The sequence below is a fragment of the Plectropomus leopardus genome, chromosome 24 (genome assembly GCF_026936395.1).
Source record: "Plectropomus leopardus strain MGB_pleo_1.0 chromosome 24, ASM2693639v1, whole genome shotgun sequence".
NCBI lineage: Eukaryota > Metazoa > Chordata > Actinopteri > Perciformes > Serranidae > Plectropomus > Plectropomus leopardus.
Genome location: NC_142199.1, coordinates 491,157 through 513,291, shown reverse-complemented (window position 1 = coordinate 513,291; position 22,135 = coordinate 491,157). Strand labels below are relative to the sequence as shown.

Genomic DNA, 22,135 nt, shown 5'->3' with positions numbered 1-22,135 from the left:
GGACTCTGGACCAGGTGATGTCTGAGACCGCAGCGTTTTATCATTTATGGAAAATGTAGCTTTTAGTGGCACTATCCAGAAAAATGTCACTTTTAGTGGCACTATCCAGAATAATGTCACTTTTGGTGGCACTGTCCTGATAAATGTCACTTTTAGTGGCACTATCTAGAAAAGTGTCACTTTAAGAGGCACTGTCCTAATAAATGTTGCTTTTGGTGGCACTATCCCAATAATTGACACATTTGGGGACACTATCACGGCAGGAAAAAGGTCACTTTTGGGGATACTATCACGGCAGGAAAAAGGTCACTTTTGGGGGTACTATCACGGCAGGAAAAATGTCACTTTTGGGGGTACTATCACGGCAGGAAAAAGGTCACTTTTGGGGGTACTATCACGGCAGGAAAAATGTCACTTTTGGGGGTACTATCACGGCAGGAAAAAGGTCACTTTTGGGGGCACTATCACGGCAGGAAAAATGTCACTTTTGGGGGCACTATCACGGCAGGGAAAAGGTTACTTTTGGGGGCACTATCACGGCAGGAAACACCATTAGAACATGTGAAATCTGGATATTTTTTCTTTTCTTTTTTGAACTGTCTCTCTCTCTGGTGTTTTCGGGGGTTTCCTCCCCGGTCGTCTTCAGGCCTCACAGACTGTCTCTTCATGTAAGCTGGCGTGGAAAATAAAGCGTCCTCTGCTCCGCTCGCTGCTCCAAACCTGAGACGTTTCCAAGTGGGGGAGGCTGGCGAGGAGGAGGAGGGAGCAGCTCAGCCCGCTCAGCGACATCTGCTAACACTTTCCAGCTCGCTGCAGCAGCAGCAGCAGCAGAAGAAGAAGAGTTTCCTGCAGAGTCAAAGCGGCTGAATTGATCTGATTTAATGAACGAATGATCGTTCGCGGCCCGACCAATCAGCTGAGGGCGCCGTACGCCGAGAGATCAGCTGACGACGAGAACAACGTGACGTTAACGAAAGTTCAGTCCGAATTTACAGAAACATCCAACAGAGCTGAAATTTGCTGAGCTGCTGTGAGGGGCTTTTATTGTGAAGGGGTGTGTGTTTTTGGGTAAAGGTCAGCAGTCGAAGTGAAGCTGGCAGCGTTTTCCTGCTGCTGGCTCTTAAATAACAGACGCTTTGTTTCACCCTGACGGAGGAGAACGCCTGTTTGTTCTCCTGCTGAGAGCCACAGGCCGGCAAGACCTGCTGGTCCTGGTTCTGCTGGTCCTGGCTCTGCTGGTCCTGGCTCTGCTGGTCCTGGCTCTGCTGGTCCTGGCTCTGCTGGTCCTGGTTCTGCTGGTCCTGGTTCTGCTGGTCCTGGTTCTGCTGGTCCTGGCTCTGCTGGTCCTGGTTCTGCTGGTCCTGGCTCTGCTGGTCCTGGCTCTGCTGGTCCTGGCTCTGCTGGTCCTGGTTCTGCTGGTCCTGGCTCTGCTGGTCCTTGCGTTTGCAACCCGTGCTGAATTTTAACAAGCAAAAAAAAAACATTTTTTTATTATTATTATTATTGTTTAAAATTACATTTATTAAATCAAACATTTAAATTTGTTTTTCAATTAAAATATTTTTGATAAATTATTATTTGAATTATTGTTAATAGTCAAATTACTGCACTTCACTTCATATTTTATATTGTTTTGAATTTATTAGTTAATTTGTTTGTTGAAACCTGAGCACCGAAATACCTGAAAATACGTGAGAAAATCGACCTGAAAATAAGTGCAAAAATGACCTGAAAACAAACACAATAATTTCCTGAAAATATTCACAAAAACATCCTAAAATATGAAATAATAATACCTTAAAATAAGCACAAAATAAAATAAAAATAAAAGACACTGGTTCTTAACCTTCAGAAAGTATGAAAAATATCTATTTTTTTATATCTATTTTTTTTTATTTGAAATACATGTATTTAGAAGACATGGAAATATTTTTTTTAACTATTTTAGTTTTTTTTTCATTTTTTGGATAACATCTAATAATCACCCTCATTTCATTTTCAAGTCTTTGTTCCTTTTAATGAATTTTATTTTTTATTTCTATTTTTTTCATTTGTATTTATTTATTTATTTTTGTTTTTCTTTATTTCTGGACATATATTATTGCCTTTTTATTTCCATGTTTTCTGATTCCATCGTCAAGGTCACTTTTGCATCCTTTTGAGGTCATTTCAAGAGACACAAAATGACCTCATAAAGATGCAAAACAACTTCAAAAACACAGTTGTGGCTTTGCAGCTCTTTGTGGTTTCAAAACAACCAAGTTGTTTTTAGTGTCTTTGTGGTCTTTTTGCGTCTCCTCGTTCACTGTCATGTTGTGCGTCCTCCGCACTGAGCTGCGATGTGAACGTCCTCTCAGCCCGTCAGCTGCAGTCCTGCAGGTGTCCGCAGGGGGCGCAGCGGCAGCAGGTGCAGCCGATGCTGCAGAAACTCTTGGGATCAGACGGTGACGGACAGGATCAGACTGTATTTAACCCCTTCCTCTCTGCGGAGCCGAAACCTGCAGAGCGTCTTCTGCTGCGTCAAATGCTGTCTGGCAGCGCTGCGGCGGCGTCATGTGGCATGTGACGCCACGTGTTGCATCCACGGCGTCCTCAGAGTGCAGGTCCAGTGTTCAGGTTTTCCCTCCTCCTCCCCCTCCTCCTCCTCCCCCGTCCTCCTCCTCCTGCTCCTGCAGGTCTCCAACACGGAGAAAACATGTCAGTGTTTCTGGCTCTGTGGCTTTTTTCCCAGCATGCACGTGTGAAGCAGGCGGATGTGTTGTGATGCGGGTGGGGTCTCTGTGTGTGTGTGAGCTTGAATGTGTGTGTGTGTGTGTGTGTGTGTGTGTGTGTGTGATGTTGTGGTGTTTCATTCTTCCCATCATGCTTGGCTCCAGCAGCAGCGAGGCCACCGAGGACGCTCTGGTTTCACGAGCTTCACTGTGAGCACGTGGAACCAAACCTCAGTGACCCAAACACACACACACACACACACACACACACACACACAACCACACACACCAGCAGCAGCAGCAGCGTCAGTGTGTGTGTGTGTGTGTGATTTACATTCCTGTCAGTCGGAGCCTTCGTCCTCCTCACACATGTTTGACTCGCAGCTGATGCTGCTCTGAAAACAAACAAGCTTTTATTCAGAATTTAAGTCAAAACAGGAACAAAAGCAACCACAAGAGACTCCACACACACACACACACACACACACACACACACACACACACACACACACACACACACACACACACACACACACACACACACACACACACACACACACACACAGACACACACACACACACACACACACACACACACACACACACACACACACACACACACACACACAGACACACACACACACACACACACACACACACACACACACACACACACACACACACACACACACACACACACACACACACACACACACAGACACACACACACACAGACACACACACACACACACACACACACACACACACACACACACACACACACACACACACACACACACACACACACACACACACACACACACACACACACACACACACACACACACACACACACACACACACACACACACACACACACACACACACACACACACACACACACACACACACACACACACACACACACACACACACACACACACACACACACACACAGACACACACAGACACAGACACACACACAGAGACACACAGACACACACACACACTCACACAGACACAGACACACACACACACACACACACACACACACACACACAGACACACACACACACAGACACACACACACACACAGACACACACACACACACACACACACACACACACACACACACACACACACACACACACACACACACACACACAGACACACACACACACACACACACACACAGACACCAACAGCTACAGAGAGACAGAAAACAACTTCTCAGAGATGCAAAGTGATGAACGTGCAGCATAACAACAAGAGACAAAAAACAGCGCGAAACAGATGCACAGAACCACAACAAAGACTCAAAGCAACTGCAAAGACACTCAGTGACCACAAGGAGACACAAATCAATCACACAAAGATGCAAACCACCACAATGCGAAGTAAAATGACAAGAAACAACCACAAAGACTCGCTGGAAGAGACTAGAGTGACCAAAGAGACTCACAGACACCACAGAGGGATGCAACATGACCTCAAAGAGATGCAGAGCTACCGAAATGAGATGCAAAATGACCACAAAGAATGAAGAGATGCAAAACCACAACAAAGAGATGCAAAAACCACAATGAAGAGATGCAAAACCACAACAAAGAGATGCAAAAACCACAACAAAGAGATGCAAAACCAACACAAAGTGATGCAAAAACCACAAATAAGAGATGCAAAACCACAACAAAGAGATGCATTTTGACCACAAAGACTCAGATTGAGATTTTTTAATGAAACTGGTTGAATGTTGTTATTTTCTTTTTTTAAAAATGAAACTGGTTTCAATGTTTTTGGTTTTCTTCATGTTTTTGTGTTTTCAGCTCTCGGCAGGAGTTACGAGTCAAACAGCCACCAGAGAGTGAAAAACAACACCACGAGGAGGAGGAGGAGAGGAGGAGAGGAGGAGGAGGATGAGGGCGTGTATAGGAGGAGAGGAGGAGAGGAGGAGGAGGAGGAGAGGAGGAGGAGGATGAGGGCGTGTACAGGAGGAGAGGAAGGTGATGATGTCGCTCTAGTCCCGCCTCCTGCAGAGCCTATAGATGGAGGCGTCTGGGAGGCTGTCCTCTGCACACTGAGGACGTCCGCCGGCTGACAAGTCCTAAGACTGAAGACGCTTAGTGAAGTTGTCCAGCTCCTGGTCGCTCCTCTTCATCCCCCCCCTCCTCTTCATCATCTTCATCCTCCCGGAGCTGAGAGAGGTCATGGCGAGCGTCGCTCTCCTCCTGCGAGTCCTCCTGCTGCTGCTCCTGCAGGGCGTCCCCGCTCAGAGGACCAGAGGCAAGTGGACACACTTTACTCAGGGACAGTGAGGGGCAGAAAATGATCAGGAGAAAAAGTGAAATAAAAACAAAAACAGAAACACAGAATCTGAGTGTAAATAAAATCAGAATAAACGTGAAAAGGAAAAAGCAAAGAGACAAAACAAAACTGCAAAAGTCTGATGTTCATAAATGCTTCAATAAACTTAATTTTAAAAAAAAATCAGATTTAAATGAAATTATAAAACACTAACAGGACTCAAATCAGCAAAAGGTGGAAAAACTGTTAAAGAGTTTCTGGGCTGAAAATGTCTCAAAAATCTTCACCGTCCTGCATTTAGCAGCACGGCTGGTTTGAAGAGTCTCCAGATGTGAAAAAACAGAGTTAAATGTCAGAAACTTGATTTGATCTGCTTAAACTTCTGTTTGGAAGAAATCTGTGTCAAGTTTTCTGGTGAAACAAACACGCTGATATTGAGGATTTTTGGCGTGTTTAGTCCTCCGTACCTGTTTGTTCGGAGGTGTTTGATGTTGAGGCTGCAGAGTCGTCAGAGGTAGATTTTTTAGACATTTATTCACGTTTGTACGTTAATGATGCACGCTGAAGTGGAGTTCAGTCTGAGGCAGGTGTGTTATTTTGCATCTTTTTGAGGTGGTCTTCTGTCTCTTTGTGGTGGTTTGGCATATGGTCATGGTAATTTTACATGTTTTTGTGCTAATTTTTTTTGCATATTTTTGCAGTGATTTTGCATCTCTTTGTGTTAGTGTTTTATCTCTTTGAGGTCATTTTGCATCTTTTGTGGTCATTTTGCATCTTTTTGTGCTAGTGTTTCATCTCTGTGGTTATGTTGCATCTTTTTGTGGTTGTTTTGCATCTTTTTGTGGTAGTGTTGCATGTCTTTGTGGTCTTTTTCCATCTTTTGTGGTCATTTTGCATCTTTTTGTGGTAGTGGTGCATCTCATTGTGGTTGTTTTGCATCTTTACATGATAGTGTTGCATCTCTTTGTTGTAATTTTGCATCTCTTTTTGTTGTTTTGCATCTTATTGAATTCAGTTTGCATCTCTTTGTGGGCATTTTGCATCTTTTTGTGGTCATTTTGCAGCTCCTTTAAATCAGTTCTCTGTCATTTTTGTCTATTTTAGATTGTTTTGCATCCAATTTTTTTCTGAAACGAACTATCACGAGATCACTATTTTGGGACCAACTTTAGTAATTTTGGCGTGCAGAATCCTCCGTACCTGAGAGTACTGAGGTGTTGTGAGTTGAAGCTGCAGGAAAAGAGATCAGATGTAGCTTCTTTGCATGTTGTTTTAATGCATGTTGGTGCATTTACGATGCACATGTGAGCGATTAGGAGGTGAAGCGATGACTCGTGCAGACAGGTGTTTGGCTCGTCCGCAGGGGGGCGGGGCTAATTCATGATATAGCCTGTGATTTTTCTGCCTCATTGAGCTTTTCAAAGTTATGTAAGACGATCAAATCCCCGTGCAGAGCGACACGGTGGTCTGAGAACTCGCAGAGGAGAGGATTACCTCAGCGGGCCAGAGGCTGCCAAAAACAACAGAGAGAGGTTCTTTATATGGAAGTTTATGAGCGACGAAACTACAGAGTGAGCAAAAAAAAAAAAAAAAAATCTAAGTTTTGAGTAACATCTTGATTCTACCAATTTTGACGGGTTTTCCTCAGCTGTCCTGCTGCAGCTGTTTGGGGACATTTTCTCATCTCATTAAAGTGTGCGGGGACGTTTGACACCCACAGCTGCTTCACCATTTCACTGTTTACAACAAATAAAAAACATGAAGCTTCACGTGAAGGTTCTGCACGGAGCTGTAAACTTTCCCATAAATCTTTTGATTATGTACTTTTCTGCTTTTCCACCATTTATTTCATCAGAGGCAACAACAGCAGCCACCTCAGATTTTTCTGTTTTTTATTCCTGCAGGCGGCGCCAACGCTTCCCTGAAACTTCTATTAATGTGCAGATGACGTTTTGCATCTGTCTGCGTTCTTTTTGCATCTCTTTGTGGTAGTTTTGTTTCGGTTTGTCATCTTTTTGCATTTCTGTGTTTGTTTTGCATTTGTTTTTGTTTTGCATCTTTCTGTTGTTTTGCATCTCTTTCTTATTTTATATATATTTTGATTGTTTTGCATCTGTTTGTTGTCTTTTTGCATCTTTTTGTGGTTCTTCTGCATCTCTGGTATTTTTGCATCTCTTTGTTGTTGCTGTTGTGCATCTCTTTGTTGTTGTTTTGCATCTGTCTGTTGTTGTTTTGCATCTCTTTGTTGTTGTTGTTGTTTTGCATCTCTTTGTTGTTGTTTTGCATCTCTGTTGTTTTGTTTTGCATCTCTTTGTTGTTGTTGCTGTTCTGCATCTCTGTCTTTGTTTTGTTTTGCATCTCTTTGTTGTTTTGCATCTCTTTGTTGTTTTGCATCTCTTTGTTGTTTTGCATCTCTTTGTTGTTGTTTTGTTTTGCATCTCTTTTTGACTTTAATCAATGTTTTATGTTTTGTTTGTATTCTTACTGTTTTTAACAATTTTACCCCAAAAATCAACAATGTGGAGCAGTTTCTAGTCTCTTGAGTCGACCTGTAGGCGGCGCAGATATCTGCAGTTTTACTGATGTTCTCAGAGCAGTACTTTGAGTATTCGAGGAGTATTTTGCAACAGTTGAGTTGAGTTTCCAGTAAAAGCAGCAGCAGCTCGTTAGTCCACAACATGAAAGACTCTTTAAAAATTTCGAGTTTTACAGTTGGAGACTCGTTTTATTTTCAGTTTACGGGCTTCACACAGCAGCACTCACACAGCTCGAAATACACACTACACAAAGTATATCTGAGTACCTCGGTCCTCTTGGTACTTCATAATACTTCATTCTTTGCACTCTGATGGCTTTGTTGTACATGTGACAGTGCAGTGAATATTTCTTCACAGAAGCAGGTTTGTTGCAGTACTTTTATGTGTTTGAAGCACCTCGATAAGTGTCTTTGCAGTACTATTGTATTTTGTGGTATTCTTTGATACTTTGTTTTACTTTTGGTACTTTGTGGTACTTTCTGTTGGACTTGTTTTGCTATTTTGCTTCTTTTTGGGGTTTGTGATGTGTAGAGCTTTCAAAGTTCTTTGTAGTACTTTAAAGGTTAAAGTTTTGTACACTCTAAAGTTCTTTACAGTACATGATGGTACTTACTTTGTCTTACTTTTAATGATTTGTAGTACTTTTGAATTTCTTGTAGTACTGTTATACTCTTGGTTATTTACTGTGGGTCTTTTGGTACTTTTGTGCATCTTTTTGATACTATCTTTGATACTTTGCTGTACACTTGGTTAAAGTTTTATTCACTCTGCAGTTCAATATAGTACATGATGTTACTTTCTTTGTGTTACTTTTATTGGTTTGTAGTACTTTGGGGTCACTTGTGGTAGTTTTTTTGGACATTTGTGGTACTTATAAGAGTCTGGCAGTTTCTTCCTGTAGTACTTCTGTGTACACTTAATGGTTCCTTGTAGTACTTAACATTCATTGTTTTAACAGCTTCTTGTACTTTGTGGTACTTTATTGTACACTAGGGTGGTTTGTGTTACTGTTGTATTGTGGCAGCAGTTTTATTGTAGTACTTTTGGCCTTTTTGACACTTTGCTTGAACCTCTGTGTGGTATTTTTTTGGGCATCTGTTTTTTTGGACAGTTTTTCTTTGTGAGTTTTTTTACTGCACGTTTTGTCCTGCGCTGCTGTTGTGTGTACTCTGGTGTGTACTGTGCAGTAGCGGGACAGTTTCAGACTCGCGCTCCTGCAGCTGTCGGCCTGAAACAACACCACGGGTTGATTTAGGAGTTTGTGTTGAGGACAGAGTCTTTGATGGAGTCAATCAGCCGTCAGCGGCGGGCTGCAGGACCGCACATGTCCCAGCCGTCTGTCCTCACAGAGCCAACAGAGACGCTGACGGAGACGGAGGGACTAATGACGCAGCTGATTGTTTCAGTGTGCGGCGGCTCAGCAGTAATCAGCTAAAACAACACGGAGACGTGTCCATTCATCCGTCCTGTAGAGGGACAAGACGCCTCATTTCACGTGCTGAATGTCCTGAAATCCTGAAATATTAGAAACGTCGCAAATCCTGAATATGTCCCGAAATCCTCGAAATATCCTAAAATATTAGAAGTGTCCTTAAATTCCAGAGAATTAGAGAACAGCTGGGGGGCCGCCGGGGGCCCTATCAGGGGCCAGTATCACTGTCTCAGGGTGTCATGGTTCGGATTACTGACCGTCTTCTTTTTGTGGTCCTCAGTTCGGCGTCAGAACATGAAGGTTCGGATCAACGCCACGGGCGACACCATCGTCATGAAGTTTGTGCGTCCGAGTCCCGACGTGAAGCTGGAGGGTTACATCCTGGGCTACGGCAGCAGCGTGTTCTCCAAACAGCTCATCCCGCTGCCCGAGGACGGGCAGCCCTACGAGACCGAGATGGGTAAGACGGGACGGGGACAGGCCTCTATGGAAGCCTGGAGAGGACATTAAGTCTGCACTCATCATCTTACAAATTTCATATTGTTTAATTAAATATTTTATTTATTTGTTATTTGCTCCGGATTTAAGGTAAAAACCTCCCTGAAAGCTGCAGTTGGAGGACGTCTCTGAGACGTTTTGCAGAGCGTGCTCGGTGTGAATCTGCCAGCTGCAGATGTTTGAACAGATGTTTTCTGTATTTTACACTCGGTGTCTCTGAGTAGATAAAGGGCTGATTTATAAACAGGAGCAGCAGCAGTCTGATCTAATGAGAGATTCTCGTGGCGTTTTGGTGGGAAACGGCGAGTCTCTGCAGAAACACTTTGGGGAAATAAATCCGAACGTGAGAAGCCCTGAGGAGCAGCAGGTGGTTCTCATCGAGTTTCTGAAGGCCGGCCAACGGTCTTTATCCCGTCAGAGGACGGAAAACTGTGCCGTGTTTGAGGCGGCGCGTCACTGAAGGGGTTAACAGAGAAGCTGTGAACGACGTCGTTCAGCAGCTTTTCGCTGTTGTTCAGCATGAACGACTGCAGCACGTTTTGCTCCAGATTTTGGCCGAATTTTGTGATTTTCTTCAAGTTTTATGAACTGTGGAAATCTGATCTCCCTCCACATAAGTCAGCTTAAAAACACCTAAATTTAGCTGAAGTTTTTGGTGTTTTCATTATTTTTCTTCCATTTTGGCTGAAGTTTGGTTGAAAGGTCCCCAACATCTCAATGACTTTTTTTTGTCTTTTGGGTGTTTTATCAACAGTGAGAATCTGACTTTACTTCCACATAAATCCGCTTCAAAAACATCAACTTGTAGTAAAATGAGCTGTTTGATATTTTCCTTCTAGTTGTAAACTGTGAAAAGCCAAACTTTTCTTATTAAATTTGGCTGAATTTTGCGCGACAGATCAACAACGACTTAAACATTTACAGCTTTTACGATGAAAAACTTTGTCTCCTCTAAGTTTCTTGTCAAATCTCAAACAGTTCATTTCTCTCCTGAAGAGAGTGGACGGACATCAGCATCGTCTGTTTAGATGGGTTGAAAAACTTTGACATTTCGCTGAAGTTTAGTGGTTGTTTGGATATTTTTCTTTGAGACGTTAGGTTTGGTGAAAAGATCAACAATGACGCTGCAAAACCTTTTATCTAAGTCATTCAAATGTTTAGTTGTTGTTTTGCATCTTGTGGGTTGCTCAGATGCGGCGTGCGGTGTTATTATTATATTTATTATAGTTTTCATTTGGTAAGTAAGAAAAAAAAACATTTTCGCTTTAGTCTGCTGGATGTTTTTTTTTCTCTGGAAGCATAAAAACTCGTCCTGATGTCAGAGCGCTCGCTGTGATCCAGTGAAAAGCAGAAGTTTCCGGCGGCTGCAGAAATTGAATTATTGCGTCTCGTGGCCAAAAACCAAAAACCAGTTTGGATCTGAGGAGTCGACGCTGCGGTCGTCTCCTCCGAGCTGCTTTCCTTTTAACCAGGAAGGTAAACACCACATGAACGCCGCCGCGACGCTCACACGCCGTTTCACCAGCAGTCGACCTCAGAAAAAAGCAAACGTCCTCCTCAAAGCGAAGCGTTCGCATCATTTATCTCCTCGATTCAATCCACGACGAACGCACCGCCAAAGAGTTCGTGAACGTTGGGTTTCTGTCGACGTTTCTAACGTGTGTTAGAAAGTTAATCATCAGCGAAGAAACAACGCTCTTAAAATACAAAACAATAAAAACTTCAGCCAAACTTTGACACTTTTTAAAACTTTTTTAAAAAGCAAATTACAACAAAAGCTCTCACAACTGAGAACATTTAAAAAATAACAAAAAAAGTGAAATATAATCATTTATGCTCTATTTTGTAGTATGTATTTTGTATGTATGTATGTCCAAATATGTATTTTACTTTATTTATGTATTGAATTTCTTTAGCTTTGATAATTTAAACTGTAATATTTGAGCACTGTTTAAAGCTGACTCTCAGCAGGAGATAAACGAAGCTGATCAGACTCAGAAACTGACCTGAAAAATAAGAGCGTACGTTCATAATATCGCCTGTAGATATTTGGGCTTGTTGTCGATCTGTCCGCCAAACTTTGGCTAAATGTTTGTGTGTTTTGAGTCCATACGGAGAAAAGAGCCGCGTTTAATCTCTCACTTAGTGAGTAATGATTCAAAAGAAAGCCGCCGTCAAAGACGAACTTCGGGCGTTTTTCATCGTGTGGCAGAGAGTTCGTGCTTGTTTTTCGAATCTCTGATGTTTGGCCTCCAGCTAAAGATTAAAAATAATCCCCGTCAGCCGAGTGAAAGCTCCCGACCCTCCGGACAAACAGCAGCTGATAAATGTCCCAACAAGACGGGAAGGCAAAGAAGACAGGATTATGAGAGACAAACGGCTCCTGTGCGTGAGCTCAGGTGATTGATGAGGTCATGGGGGAGGCGGGGCATGTCCGCACCTGTCCGAAGCTCTGAAGAGCAGGAGGCGAACGAACGCTGCCGGGTCAACCGAGGCTTTGATTACACACCGTCCTAAAATCCCACTTTACAGTTCAGAGGTCAGAGGTCAGAGTGTTTCGGGCTCATTTCAGCTCCTAAATTCCCTGCAGTGAGACTTCATGTGTGATATTAAATCAGACTTCATCACTTTGTGCTGCAGACGCTGAGCCCAAATACCTGGTGGCCGTCCAGCCGATCCCGACCAACGACGTGAAGAAGCACTGCACAGGTACGCCCGCCACTTCCTGTCTGTCTGACTCTGTCCTCGCCTGTGTCCACGGGGACACTTCCTGTCCATCTGACTCTGTCCTCGCCTGTGTCCACGGGGACACTTCCTGTCCGTCTGACTCTGTCCTCGCCTGTGTCCACAGGGACACTTCCTGTCCGTCTCACTCTGTCCTCACCTGTGTCCACGGGGACACTTCCTGTCCGTCTCACTCTGTCCTCACCTGTGTCCACGGGGACACTTCCTGTCCGTCTGACTCTGTCCTCACCTGTGTCCACGGGGACACTTCCTGTCTGTCTGACTCTGTCCTCGCCTGTGTCCACAGGGACACTTCCTGTCCGTCTCACTCTGTCCTCACCTGTGTCCACGGGGACACTTCCTGTCCGTCTGACTCTGTCCTCGCCTGTGTCCACAGGGACACTTCCTGTCCGTCTCACTCTGTCCTCACCTGTGTCCACGGGGACACTTCCTGTCTGTCTGACTCTGTCCTCACCTGTGTCCACGGGGACACTTCCTGTCCGTCTGACTCTGTCCTCGCCTGTGTCCACAGGGACACTTCCTGTCCGTCTCACTCTGTCCTCACCTGTGTCCACGGGGACACTTCCTGTCCGTCTGACTCTGTCCTCGCCTGTGTCCACAGGGACACTTCCTGTCCGTCTCACTCTGTCCTCACCTGTGTCCACGGGGACACTTCCTGTCTGTCTGACTCTGTCCTCGCCTGTGTCCACAGGAAAGGTGAACCTGGAGAAGCCGCTGCATTTGGTGATCGGCTCCGTCAGTCCCACGGCGGTGCTGCTGTCCTGGGGGAACTACCTGAAGACGCCGTACGAGGGCAACATCATGAACGAGTGTCTGGAGGACGGGTGAGACACCAGCGCTTTGATAACGTCTACACCTGAATATTCTGAGGTCAAAAGGTCCAGATGTTGCATTACAAGAACGTAACTTACGGTTCCGATATCCGACTGTCAATATCACGAAACAAAATCTTCGTTATGAGATCGGATAGTTGGACAATATCTAATAAAACGACACCGATGGCCGATGTAAAAAACTCTTACAGTTATTAGATCCGACGAGTCTTTATTGTAAAGACGACATGGTAATATCTTTTCGTCTTTATCCGATCATCGCAGTTACAAGAAAAGGAAGAAACCGTTTATGATGACGAGAGAATCACGATAAAATACCTCAAAGCTGTCAGATCTTATCGTCACGGTCACAAAAAAACATGTTATGTTTATTAAGTTTGTTAGAAACAAATATCTATCAGAAATGTATCTGATAAATATTTGTTCGAATTACGGAAAAGAGCAGGAAGTGATGTGATGCTTGTGCGTGAGGAAGAAAAATCAGAGGAAGTCATTTTCTCGTGTAACGGAGGCTCGCACGTGTTTCAGATCAGACTTGTTTCGGACGACGTGAACATGAAACCTGCCGTATTCACGAGCGCTGAGGAAGTCTTTATAGAAAACGTGTTTCTGATCGATGCGAACGCTTTGATTCAGAGACGTCTCACCGACCCGCTCTCTTTTCCATCAGCTGTCCCGCCTCCAACAGTCCTTTTTTTCTCCCGTCAAACCAGTTGGAGACGCCGTCGGAAAGCTTCCCGCCACTCTTATTACACGTCTTATTAAAAGCGTGCGGACGGTTTGGCCGCCTCCTCGGATTCTTCTGCCCTGAAAACACGATGTGATGGAGTGAGAGTGCAGCTCTGCCGGCCAGAAGTAACAACAGCGGCTGAGGCTGATGAGCGAACGCTCGGCGAGAGCGAGGCGCCAAACTCCAGTCACGGGCAAAAGTCAACGAACCGTGCAAAGGCGGTTTTCTGGTCCAGATGCAGTTTTGGGCCGTTAAGCAGCTTCGTCACGATGAAGTGCCTCAATGAGGCGGTTTTAGACTGCGAACACCGAGACTCCTCACTGATCTGTCTCCACGGATACACGAGCGATTATCAAGAAATCTGCCTCAGACGCTCATGATCCCAAAATGATTAAAACCAGTGACTTCTGTGAACCCTCGGACTCATTCTGGGGCATATTTAAAGAAAACATGCCTTCCTAATATACATTTTTTAAAAATGTCATTTTAGTCAGTTTTCTATGAAAAAAAAAATCTGTTTTTTAACAAAAAAGATTAAATAAATAAATGAATGAATTAAGAAATAAATAAATATATTAATGATAAATGACTGCCATTTTACTAGTTTTCTAATTTACAAAAATGAAAAAAAAAAGAAAAACATTTCTTAAATTTCTTTATTTTGCCTTCCAAATCCATGGTTCTGTTTAAAATGTCATTTAAGAAAAAATAACAGTTTTTTTTATGCTTGCCAAAAATAAAAACGATTATTTTTAAGTAGCCAAAAAATAAATTAATTAAAGTTGAAGAAGAAAAAAGTTACCAATCTTAAATAACCCCTGAGGAACCCCAAACGTAATAGCAGACACTGTGAATGGGATTTTGTTGCTGTGTGTGTGATGGATGTGAAAGTAGATGACATGTCAGCATCAACTATTTTTAAATGTTAATCCGTCAGATGTTTTTAGTTTGTTTTGCTGCTCCCAAAAGGCCAAAAACTAACAATTAAAGAAACTTCATTAACTTGTTTTTATGCCTGAATATAACAAATCTTTGAGGTTTCGTTTGGATTCTTCTAAAAGGTGTTTTTGTCATCTATAACAACCTGTGTGATACTTCAAAGAATCATAAATGACATATTAGCATGTAAACTAAAATATAAAGGACCCGGAGTGGAACCCTGAGGAACCCCACAGGTAAAGTACAGGTGAACTGAAGCAGATAATAACTGTGACGTTCCCTTCAGGTTCTACACCATCCGCTACAGGGAGAGGAACAGGAAGTGGATCTACCAGACCTGCCCGACCAGCGACACGGTGGTCGACAACCTGAAACCCAACACGGCGTACGAGTTTGGCGTCCGGTCCAACAAGGACGACCGCAGCGGGATGTGGAGCAAACCGATCATTCACAACACCAACATGGGCAGTAAGGACGCCGGCTTCGTTCTGTCCGTCAGTTTTTACGGATGAAGCGTTTGTGACCGCCTGAGCTTTCTGCTGTCTCTCTGATCTTCATCCTATCTTTCAGATAAAAACACTCAGAAGCCGTACAAGCTGCGAAATCCTCTCGCCAAGCCGCTGGTAGGTCACCGATAATATCTAACTACAGCCTCTTCTCATCAGCCAAATGTTGATTTGTTGTTATTTATTACAACCTGAAATTCCCCTAAAGCAGTGCTACTCAACTTAGGGCCTGCGGGCCAAATCTGGCCCCTGATAGGGCCCCTGGTGGCCCCCTAACCATTTTCTAATTCACAGTAAAAATAAAGTGATTGACTCTGTGAATAGTTTTTGTCCTTTTAGTCTCCATAAGGTGTCAGAGACATAAAACAGCATCAAAATAGAGCTTGTTGATCAAAAAAAGAGCCAGAGGAGGATCCCCCACACCCCCGACAGAGGACACAGCTGAGACACTGATGTCCTCAAATCACAGAAACGTCTTAAAATCTGAGTAATGTCCTAAAAATCCAAGAAACATCCTAAAATCCCAGCAAATGTCCTAAAATCAGTCAAGGTATATTTAATCTGATGTTAATACTACATTACCCATGAGCCTTTACAAGGTTGCACCAAAGCTCAAGAACTGATCCAAAATGTAATCCACGATAATCCGCCCAGCAACAGAACATGCCTTCTGATTGGATGTTTTTTGTTTGTTTTACAGCAGTGCACTCTGGGACTTGTAGTTGATGTAGATTGAGTTTTATGTTTTTAACATGTTTTCATGTTTTTCAGAAACCTCTGGGTCCTCACGCTCTCTTCCCTCCTCGTCCCGGTAAGACTGAGACTCTCTGATTGTTCTGACATGAAATCCGAGCCTGTCGAGGCGCCGCCGCCGCCGCCGCTCACACTCTCTCATTATTTCTGCCTCACGTTGTTTTAGGAATCTGTTTAATGGCGGAGCAGCTACAGTCAGCAGCTGTTTTCATGTTTCATGTTCGGGCCGGTTAGAAACTGTCTGCAGCAGGAAAAATATCACAAACAGCAGGTCCAAAAACAGTTTACGCAACCGCAAAGAAGAAAAACTCATCTGTAGGATCTTTGATTACATAAGGAAACTCTTTTTATTTTTATCAGTTAATTTACTGATTTCTTTGATTAAATGTAAAAGAGGGAGTGCTAGAAAACACAGTAAGTTTTCTTCTTTGTTTAAATCAATTTTTTAAAAATAAATGAAATTACAATTATATAAGAAGAAAAGCTTCAAATCTTTTTTTCATTACTTTTTACCAAAAAAGACTTAAAATATGAATCACATATAAAAAATATCATTGACTGTGCTGCAAAGATATGAATTTAAGCATACGTGTAAAACAGTTTAATGAGATTTTAAAGGGTTTTCTCTCTCACTTCTAAACTCTTTAATTTGCAGCAGAAAACAGAATTTAATCCTCAAATAACTCGAATAAACTTTAAAACTTTTTACTCTGTAATGTGACGTTGGGTGCCCAGAAGGGCGCCGAATAATAATCATTTTTATTCTTATTCCAATTTTTTTTTTCAGACACAAAAAATAAACAGAATAACACAAAAATAAATAAAATAAAATAAAATAAAATATATGTATAAAAAATTGGTTAATAATGAAATGGTTCAAATAATTAAAAGAAAGACAGATATTTCAAATTATTATTTTTTTTAAATATCTTTGTATTTTTATAATTAAAGACCAAATGAAGGAATTGCAAACATCTTCATTTAGATGAAAGTTTCAGATACAAGTTAAGATAGCTTCTTTTTTTAAAAAATATTTTTTAAAATATAATTATTTCTTGTATTCTGTATAACATTTATTCCCAGGTTGCTCATTGCTAATTTACTTTTTTTTAAAAAAAAAGAAATCGCAACAGTTAGTTTGGGGTTCAAAGAATTAAATACTCGTAAAAGACGTCTGAAAGCAGCAAAAGAAAAGTGCCAGCGCTCCAGGTTTCAAAGGGTTAAGTGACAATAAAAGATCTGACTTTGCACTTTACTGTAATCATTTCAGACTAACAGATGTGTTGTTTTTTTTTTTTTACTTCCTGTGATCATTTTGTGTCGCAGCTCTTCACAACAGGACTCGACTCTCTCCTCTGCTGAAAACCTCCGCTTTCCCCGGAGCTCCTCGCACGTCCTTCGGTGATTATCACTTTTTATTTTCCCTCTCAGGTCTGCAGAGACGCTCTGACCTCACAAACGTCCTGTTGGGTTTAGACTGATCGATACCAAACGTTTCGTTCCTGACAAACCGAGAGACGACCAAGAGAACCCTTGATCTATGAAAAATGATCTGTCGAATTTCATTTATTACTGTCTCGTTTAAGGACGTTGGGACATTAGTATTGTCTTGTTTGAGGAATTAAAGACTTCATTATTGTCTCGTTTAAGGACGTTGGGACATTAGTATTGTCTTGTTTGAGGAATTAAAGACTTCATTATTGTCTCGTTTAAGGACGTTGGGACATCAGTATTGTCTTGTTTGAGGAATTAAAGACTTCATTATTGTCTCGTTTAAGGACGTTGGGACATCAGTATTGTCTTGTTTGAGGAATTAAAGACTTCATTATTGTCTCGTTTAAGGACGTTGGGACATCAGTATTGTCTTGTTTGAGGAATTAAAGACTTCATTATTGTCTCGTTTAAGGACGTTGGGACATCAGTATTGTCTTGTTTGAGAACGTAAAGACTTCATTATTGTCTCGTTTAAGGACGTTGGGACATTAGTATTGTCTTGTTTGAGGAATTAAAGACTTCATTATTGTCTCGTTTAAGGACGTTGGGACATTAGTATTGTCTTGTTTGAGAACGTAAAGACTTCATTATTGTCTCGTTTAAGGACGTTGGGACATTAGTATTGTCTTGTTTGAGGAATTAAAGACTTCATTATTGTCTCGTTTAAGGACGTTGGGACATTAGTATTGTCTTGTTTGAGAACGTAAAGACTTCATTATTGTCTCGTTTAAGGACGTTGGGACATTAGTATTGTCTTGTTTGAGAACGTAAAGACTTCATTATTGTCTCGTTTAAGGATGTTGGGACATTAGTATTGTCTTGTTTGAGGAATTAAAGACTTCATTATTGTCTCGTTTAAGGACGTTGGGACATTAGTATTGTCTTGTTTGAGGAATTAAAGACTTAATTACTGTCTCGTTTAAGGACGTTGGGACGTTTGTATTGTCTCGTTTGAGGACTTAAAGACTTAATTACTGTCTCGTTTAAGGACGTTGGGACGTTTGTATTGTCTCATTTGAGGACTTAAAGACTTTATTGCAAAGTGTTTATTTTTCCACATTTCTGCAGTTCAGTGCGAATCGTTCTCCAAAGTTCTCCAAAGAAAAATTCAAATTTGGTCGTCTTTTGTTATAATAATATAATAATTAAAATAAACTCAAAGTCACAGAATCAGATTTGTTGCTCACTGTTTGTCAGAAACAGACGTTACAATGAAGTTTGTTAGACGTGATCAGTCAAACCCGACGTCTCTTCTTTAAATCCATTATTTTGATATTTCTCTCCTTTCACCACTTTTATTTTGACATCTGCTTCCTGTAAACACATTACTTCCTGCAGCGCCCCCTGAGAGCTGGCAGGAAACGCTGCGTCCGCTCGGCTCTGCGGAGCCTAAATGGCCTCGTCTGTCACTCGGTAACCAGACAGACTTTTATTTTGTTAACCAAGAACCCTCTACATCCTGTTCTCACCTGCTTTGGCTGAGCCCCATGATGCACCGGGGCGGGGGCGGGGTCTGTGGGTAGTGATTGGCTGCATGCTCGCATGCCTTGAGTCCGGTTTAGGAAGTCAAAGTGAGGCGTGGAGGTGATATCGCTGGAGGTCAGGTGGTATGAGTAAGTTGACTTTGCCCCGCCCACCCTGAGCGCCGCCGCGGCTCGCTGTTTTCAAGCACGGCGCTGCTGCGATGCTTCGTCTGTGCATCCGAAGGCGTCTGTTTTCTTCTTCTGCCTTTCCTCTTTCGCCCTCCTGTTGTCTGACTGTCACTTTAAGTCTCTCCTCAAACTTTTGGTGCCAAACGTCTCAACGGCTAACTATTAGCGCTTAGCTTCCAAACAGCTCAAAAATTCAAAATGTTTATTTTTTTTAATATTCTTGACAGTTTCCTCCAGATTTTTAATTTTATCTTCAGAAATGTTTCCCCACCTTTTTGTTCTCTTCTACTTTTCCCATAAATAAAAAAAAAATAGTTTTCTACATCTTGTCATTTCTTGCAGTTTGTGGAACATTTCTTACTCACAGTTGCTTTGCTTTTTTTTATTCAATTTGAAAATTAACTCTTCTGTAAAATAGATAATCAAATGGACAATAGTAGAAAAATCTGTACATTTAAAATTAATTTTCTTCAACAAGTTATCCTTTAATTTAGACTTTTGTTCTACAAAATGTGAAACACGTTCTGAAAAACAGTCATTTTTAATTTTTTGTGCTGCTTTCAACCTCTAAAATTACAAACTTATTACAAATTCTTGAAGAAAATTAATTTTAATGTACAGATTTTCCCACTATGTCTCTTTTTTTCTGATTTGAAGCAAAACCAGGCTTTGGAGCTGTTTTAGCTACACGCTAACAGTTAGCCATTTGAGATCTGGAGCATCAAAAATAAATTTAAAAATCAGCAGCAGTTTTATAAATTCTTTAAGTCCCAAAATATTTTGGGATTAAACGACTTGTTCAGAGGGATTTGGTAAATCCAGTGTCATAGACTAATGGATGATTCCCCCTTTCTATCTGTCCATCTGTCCGTCCATCTGTCCGTCCATCTGTCCCTGCGTCTGTCTGCAGTCCGTCCTGTGGTTTTGCTCCATGTTCAGTCTGCATGTCGAGCAGTTCAGACGCAGACGTGGTTGGATTTCTCGCCCAGGAGAGACAACCCAAGTCGTTCTGCAAACTCCTCAAAACTGTCCTCCTCTTGTCCGTCTCATCTCAAGTGCAATGTCTTCTGGACTTTGTTGTCTTCTGGACTTTTCTGTTTTTCTACGAGGTACATGATCATGGGACTGAAACCAAATCTGGATTTTTGTTTGCTAATTGGAGAGTTGAGTTTGAGAAAAATGGTACTTCATAAACAAAAGTACTTTACCTTAACAAGATACTTTTTTAACATAATTAAAGTTTATGTAAATCAGGAAATAAATAATCAAAGAATACGACAGCAAATCACAGTTTTACTTCAAGCTACTCAAACGTTTTGGTTGTTTCCAAAAAAAAAACAAAACTGTGGTGGTCAGTTCCCAGTAGATTTTAAAGACTTTCAGAGACATGGATGTGGTGCCTGTCTTTTCTCCTGTTGGACATTATGACATTTATTCCAATTAAAACCGTCAATCAGCCCCAAACTAACCTCAGATCAGATCCCATCATCACGGTACCTCTGTCCTCTCTCGCCCCAGACGAAGGAAACGCCGTTAGAAACGACACAGACCGACCAGCAGATCGACTTCCTGCGTCTCCCCAACTCCTGCCCACCAAACCCCCTCTCGCCAACACCACGCCCCTCCCTAAATTACCCTCCAATGACGGCTCCCTTCAGACCACGAAGGCGACCTCTAATCCAGCCGAGAAGCCTCATAACCCTGCTGGTAATTTCCACTTCGAACTTCCCCTTTTTGTTCTCATTTTTGTAAAATAATCGCCACATTTTGGAAAACTGGATTTGAATCTTGATGAAAATGACTTTGTGGTTCTGACTGTGCTGGAAAGCTCACGCCTGGGCGGAGGGAAATGTGAAAAAAGCCCCTTTGAGATTTACTTTATCACCTCTGTGAAAATAAGAGCGTCATCTGCAAAGAATGACACTTTCCGCTCTTTCAGTGTGTTCGGTGGTTAAAGGGCTTTGGGAACTGATAAAACTCGGTCGTTGCTTTGAGAAATGAGCTCCAGGACGTGATATGTGGGTTTTTCTGCTTTTGAGCTCTCAAAATGTCTCAAATTTGTTTGAAAAGTTGAATTTGGTCGTGTCCAGCTTTCATCGCTCAGGAGAGCTTGTTTATGTCCATCGTAAAAAAAACTGTGGTTGAATTTATTTTTGATGATTTGTCTTTATGACTTTGAGAGGAGACACTCGAGTGAACAGTAAAACTTATACTAAATACTAAAATACTGAAGTCAAGAAACTTGCCAAGTTGATGTCAGTGAAGACCACGAAGGACATATGAAGTACTCCCCCTCTATAAAAACCTTCAGAATAAAGACAGGAGTAAAACCTTCAAACTTGGTGTGTATAAGTGCAACTGAAGAGGAGATTTCTGCCTCAGAGTTTGAGCCAAAACTCATTTTGAGAAAATGGCCCTTCAAGATGTGTAGAATAAAATTCAAAATATTTTTAGAGAAAAAATAAAAAGAAATTTGGATAAATTGCTATTTTGCTTCTGCGACATGTCTTCTCTCAGACCAACGAAAAAAAATCCTTTATACATATTTAGGTTTATTTTAGTTTCGATTTCTGTTCTGGAAATTTGTGTAAAAAGTGCAGTTGTAAAGAGATAATGCCTCATTTGTGTATTTAAAAATCAAATTTCATAAAACTTGTCATACCAAAGTGATTGTGGTAATGTGCAAATCTTCATTTTTTATATAAATAATGCTGAACTTGCATATTTAAACATATAAGTCCATAAAACATGTCAAATTAAAAACTCACTCACCTGCGGTGTCTCCCCTTAAAGTTCAACTAACCTTCATTTGGGAAAATGAAGGTGCAACTTCAGCCTTCATGCCTCAGTTTCCCGTCCCACCTTCTGTTCATACCTCTGCGTGGGGAAAAAAAAGATTTTTGAATGCTTTGTTCACTGTCAATGAAAACAGGAAGTGGTGAACGTCCTGTCGGACCTCCGTGTAAATAAGAGCGTCATCTGCAAACAGTTTGACTTCTG

General features: G+C 41.8%; 2 protein-coding genes across 21 annotated transcripts in view; both read left to right on the top strand.

The window, feature by feature from the left end:
- LOC121966368 (uncharacterized) overlaps positions 1-4,611 on the top strand; it is a 43,619-nt gene extending 39,008 nt beyond the window's left edge. For both annotated transcript variants that reach the window (XR_015775886.1, XR_015775885.1), the window contains exon 24: positions 4,539-4,611. The gene's annotated coding sequence lies outside the window, so the exon portion shown is untranslated. The remainder of the gene's footprint in view (positions 1-4,538) is intronic.
- A 45-nt stretch (positions 4,612-4,656) lies between these two features.
- Positions 4,657-22,135, top strand: part of abi3bpb (ABI family member 3 binding protein b) — a 31,091-nt gene continuing 13,612 nt past the window's right edge. For 8 of the 19 annotated variants that reach the window (XM_088074478.1, XM_088074477.1, XM_088074473.1 and 5 more), the window contains exons 1-10: positions 4,657-4,995; positions 9,266-9,445; positions 12,124-12,192; positions 12,920-13,052; positions 15,017-15,198; positions 15,301-15,353; positions 16,008-16,047; positions 17,316-17,390; positions 18,822-18,896; positions 20,654-20,842. In XM_088074478.1, coding sequence (XP_087930604.1) covers positions 4,920-4,995; positions 9,266-9,445; positions 12,124-12,192; positions 12,920-13,052; positions 15,017-15,198; positions 15,301-15,353; positions 16,008-16,047; positions 17,316-17,390; positions 18,822-18,896; positions 20,654-20,842 — 1,072 coding nt within the window. In that variant the 5' untranslated portion in view covers positions 4,657-4,919. The remainder of the gene's footprint in view (positions 4,996-9,265; positions 9,446-12,123; positions 12,193-12,919; positions 13,053-15,016; positions 15,199-15,300; positions 15,354-16,007; positions 16,048-17,315; positions 17,391-18,821; positions 18,897-20,653; positions 20,843-22,135) is intronic. The other 11 variants (XM_088074476.1, XM_088074472.1, XM_088074480.1 and 8 more) reach the window with 8 other exon arrangements.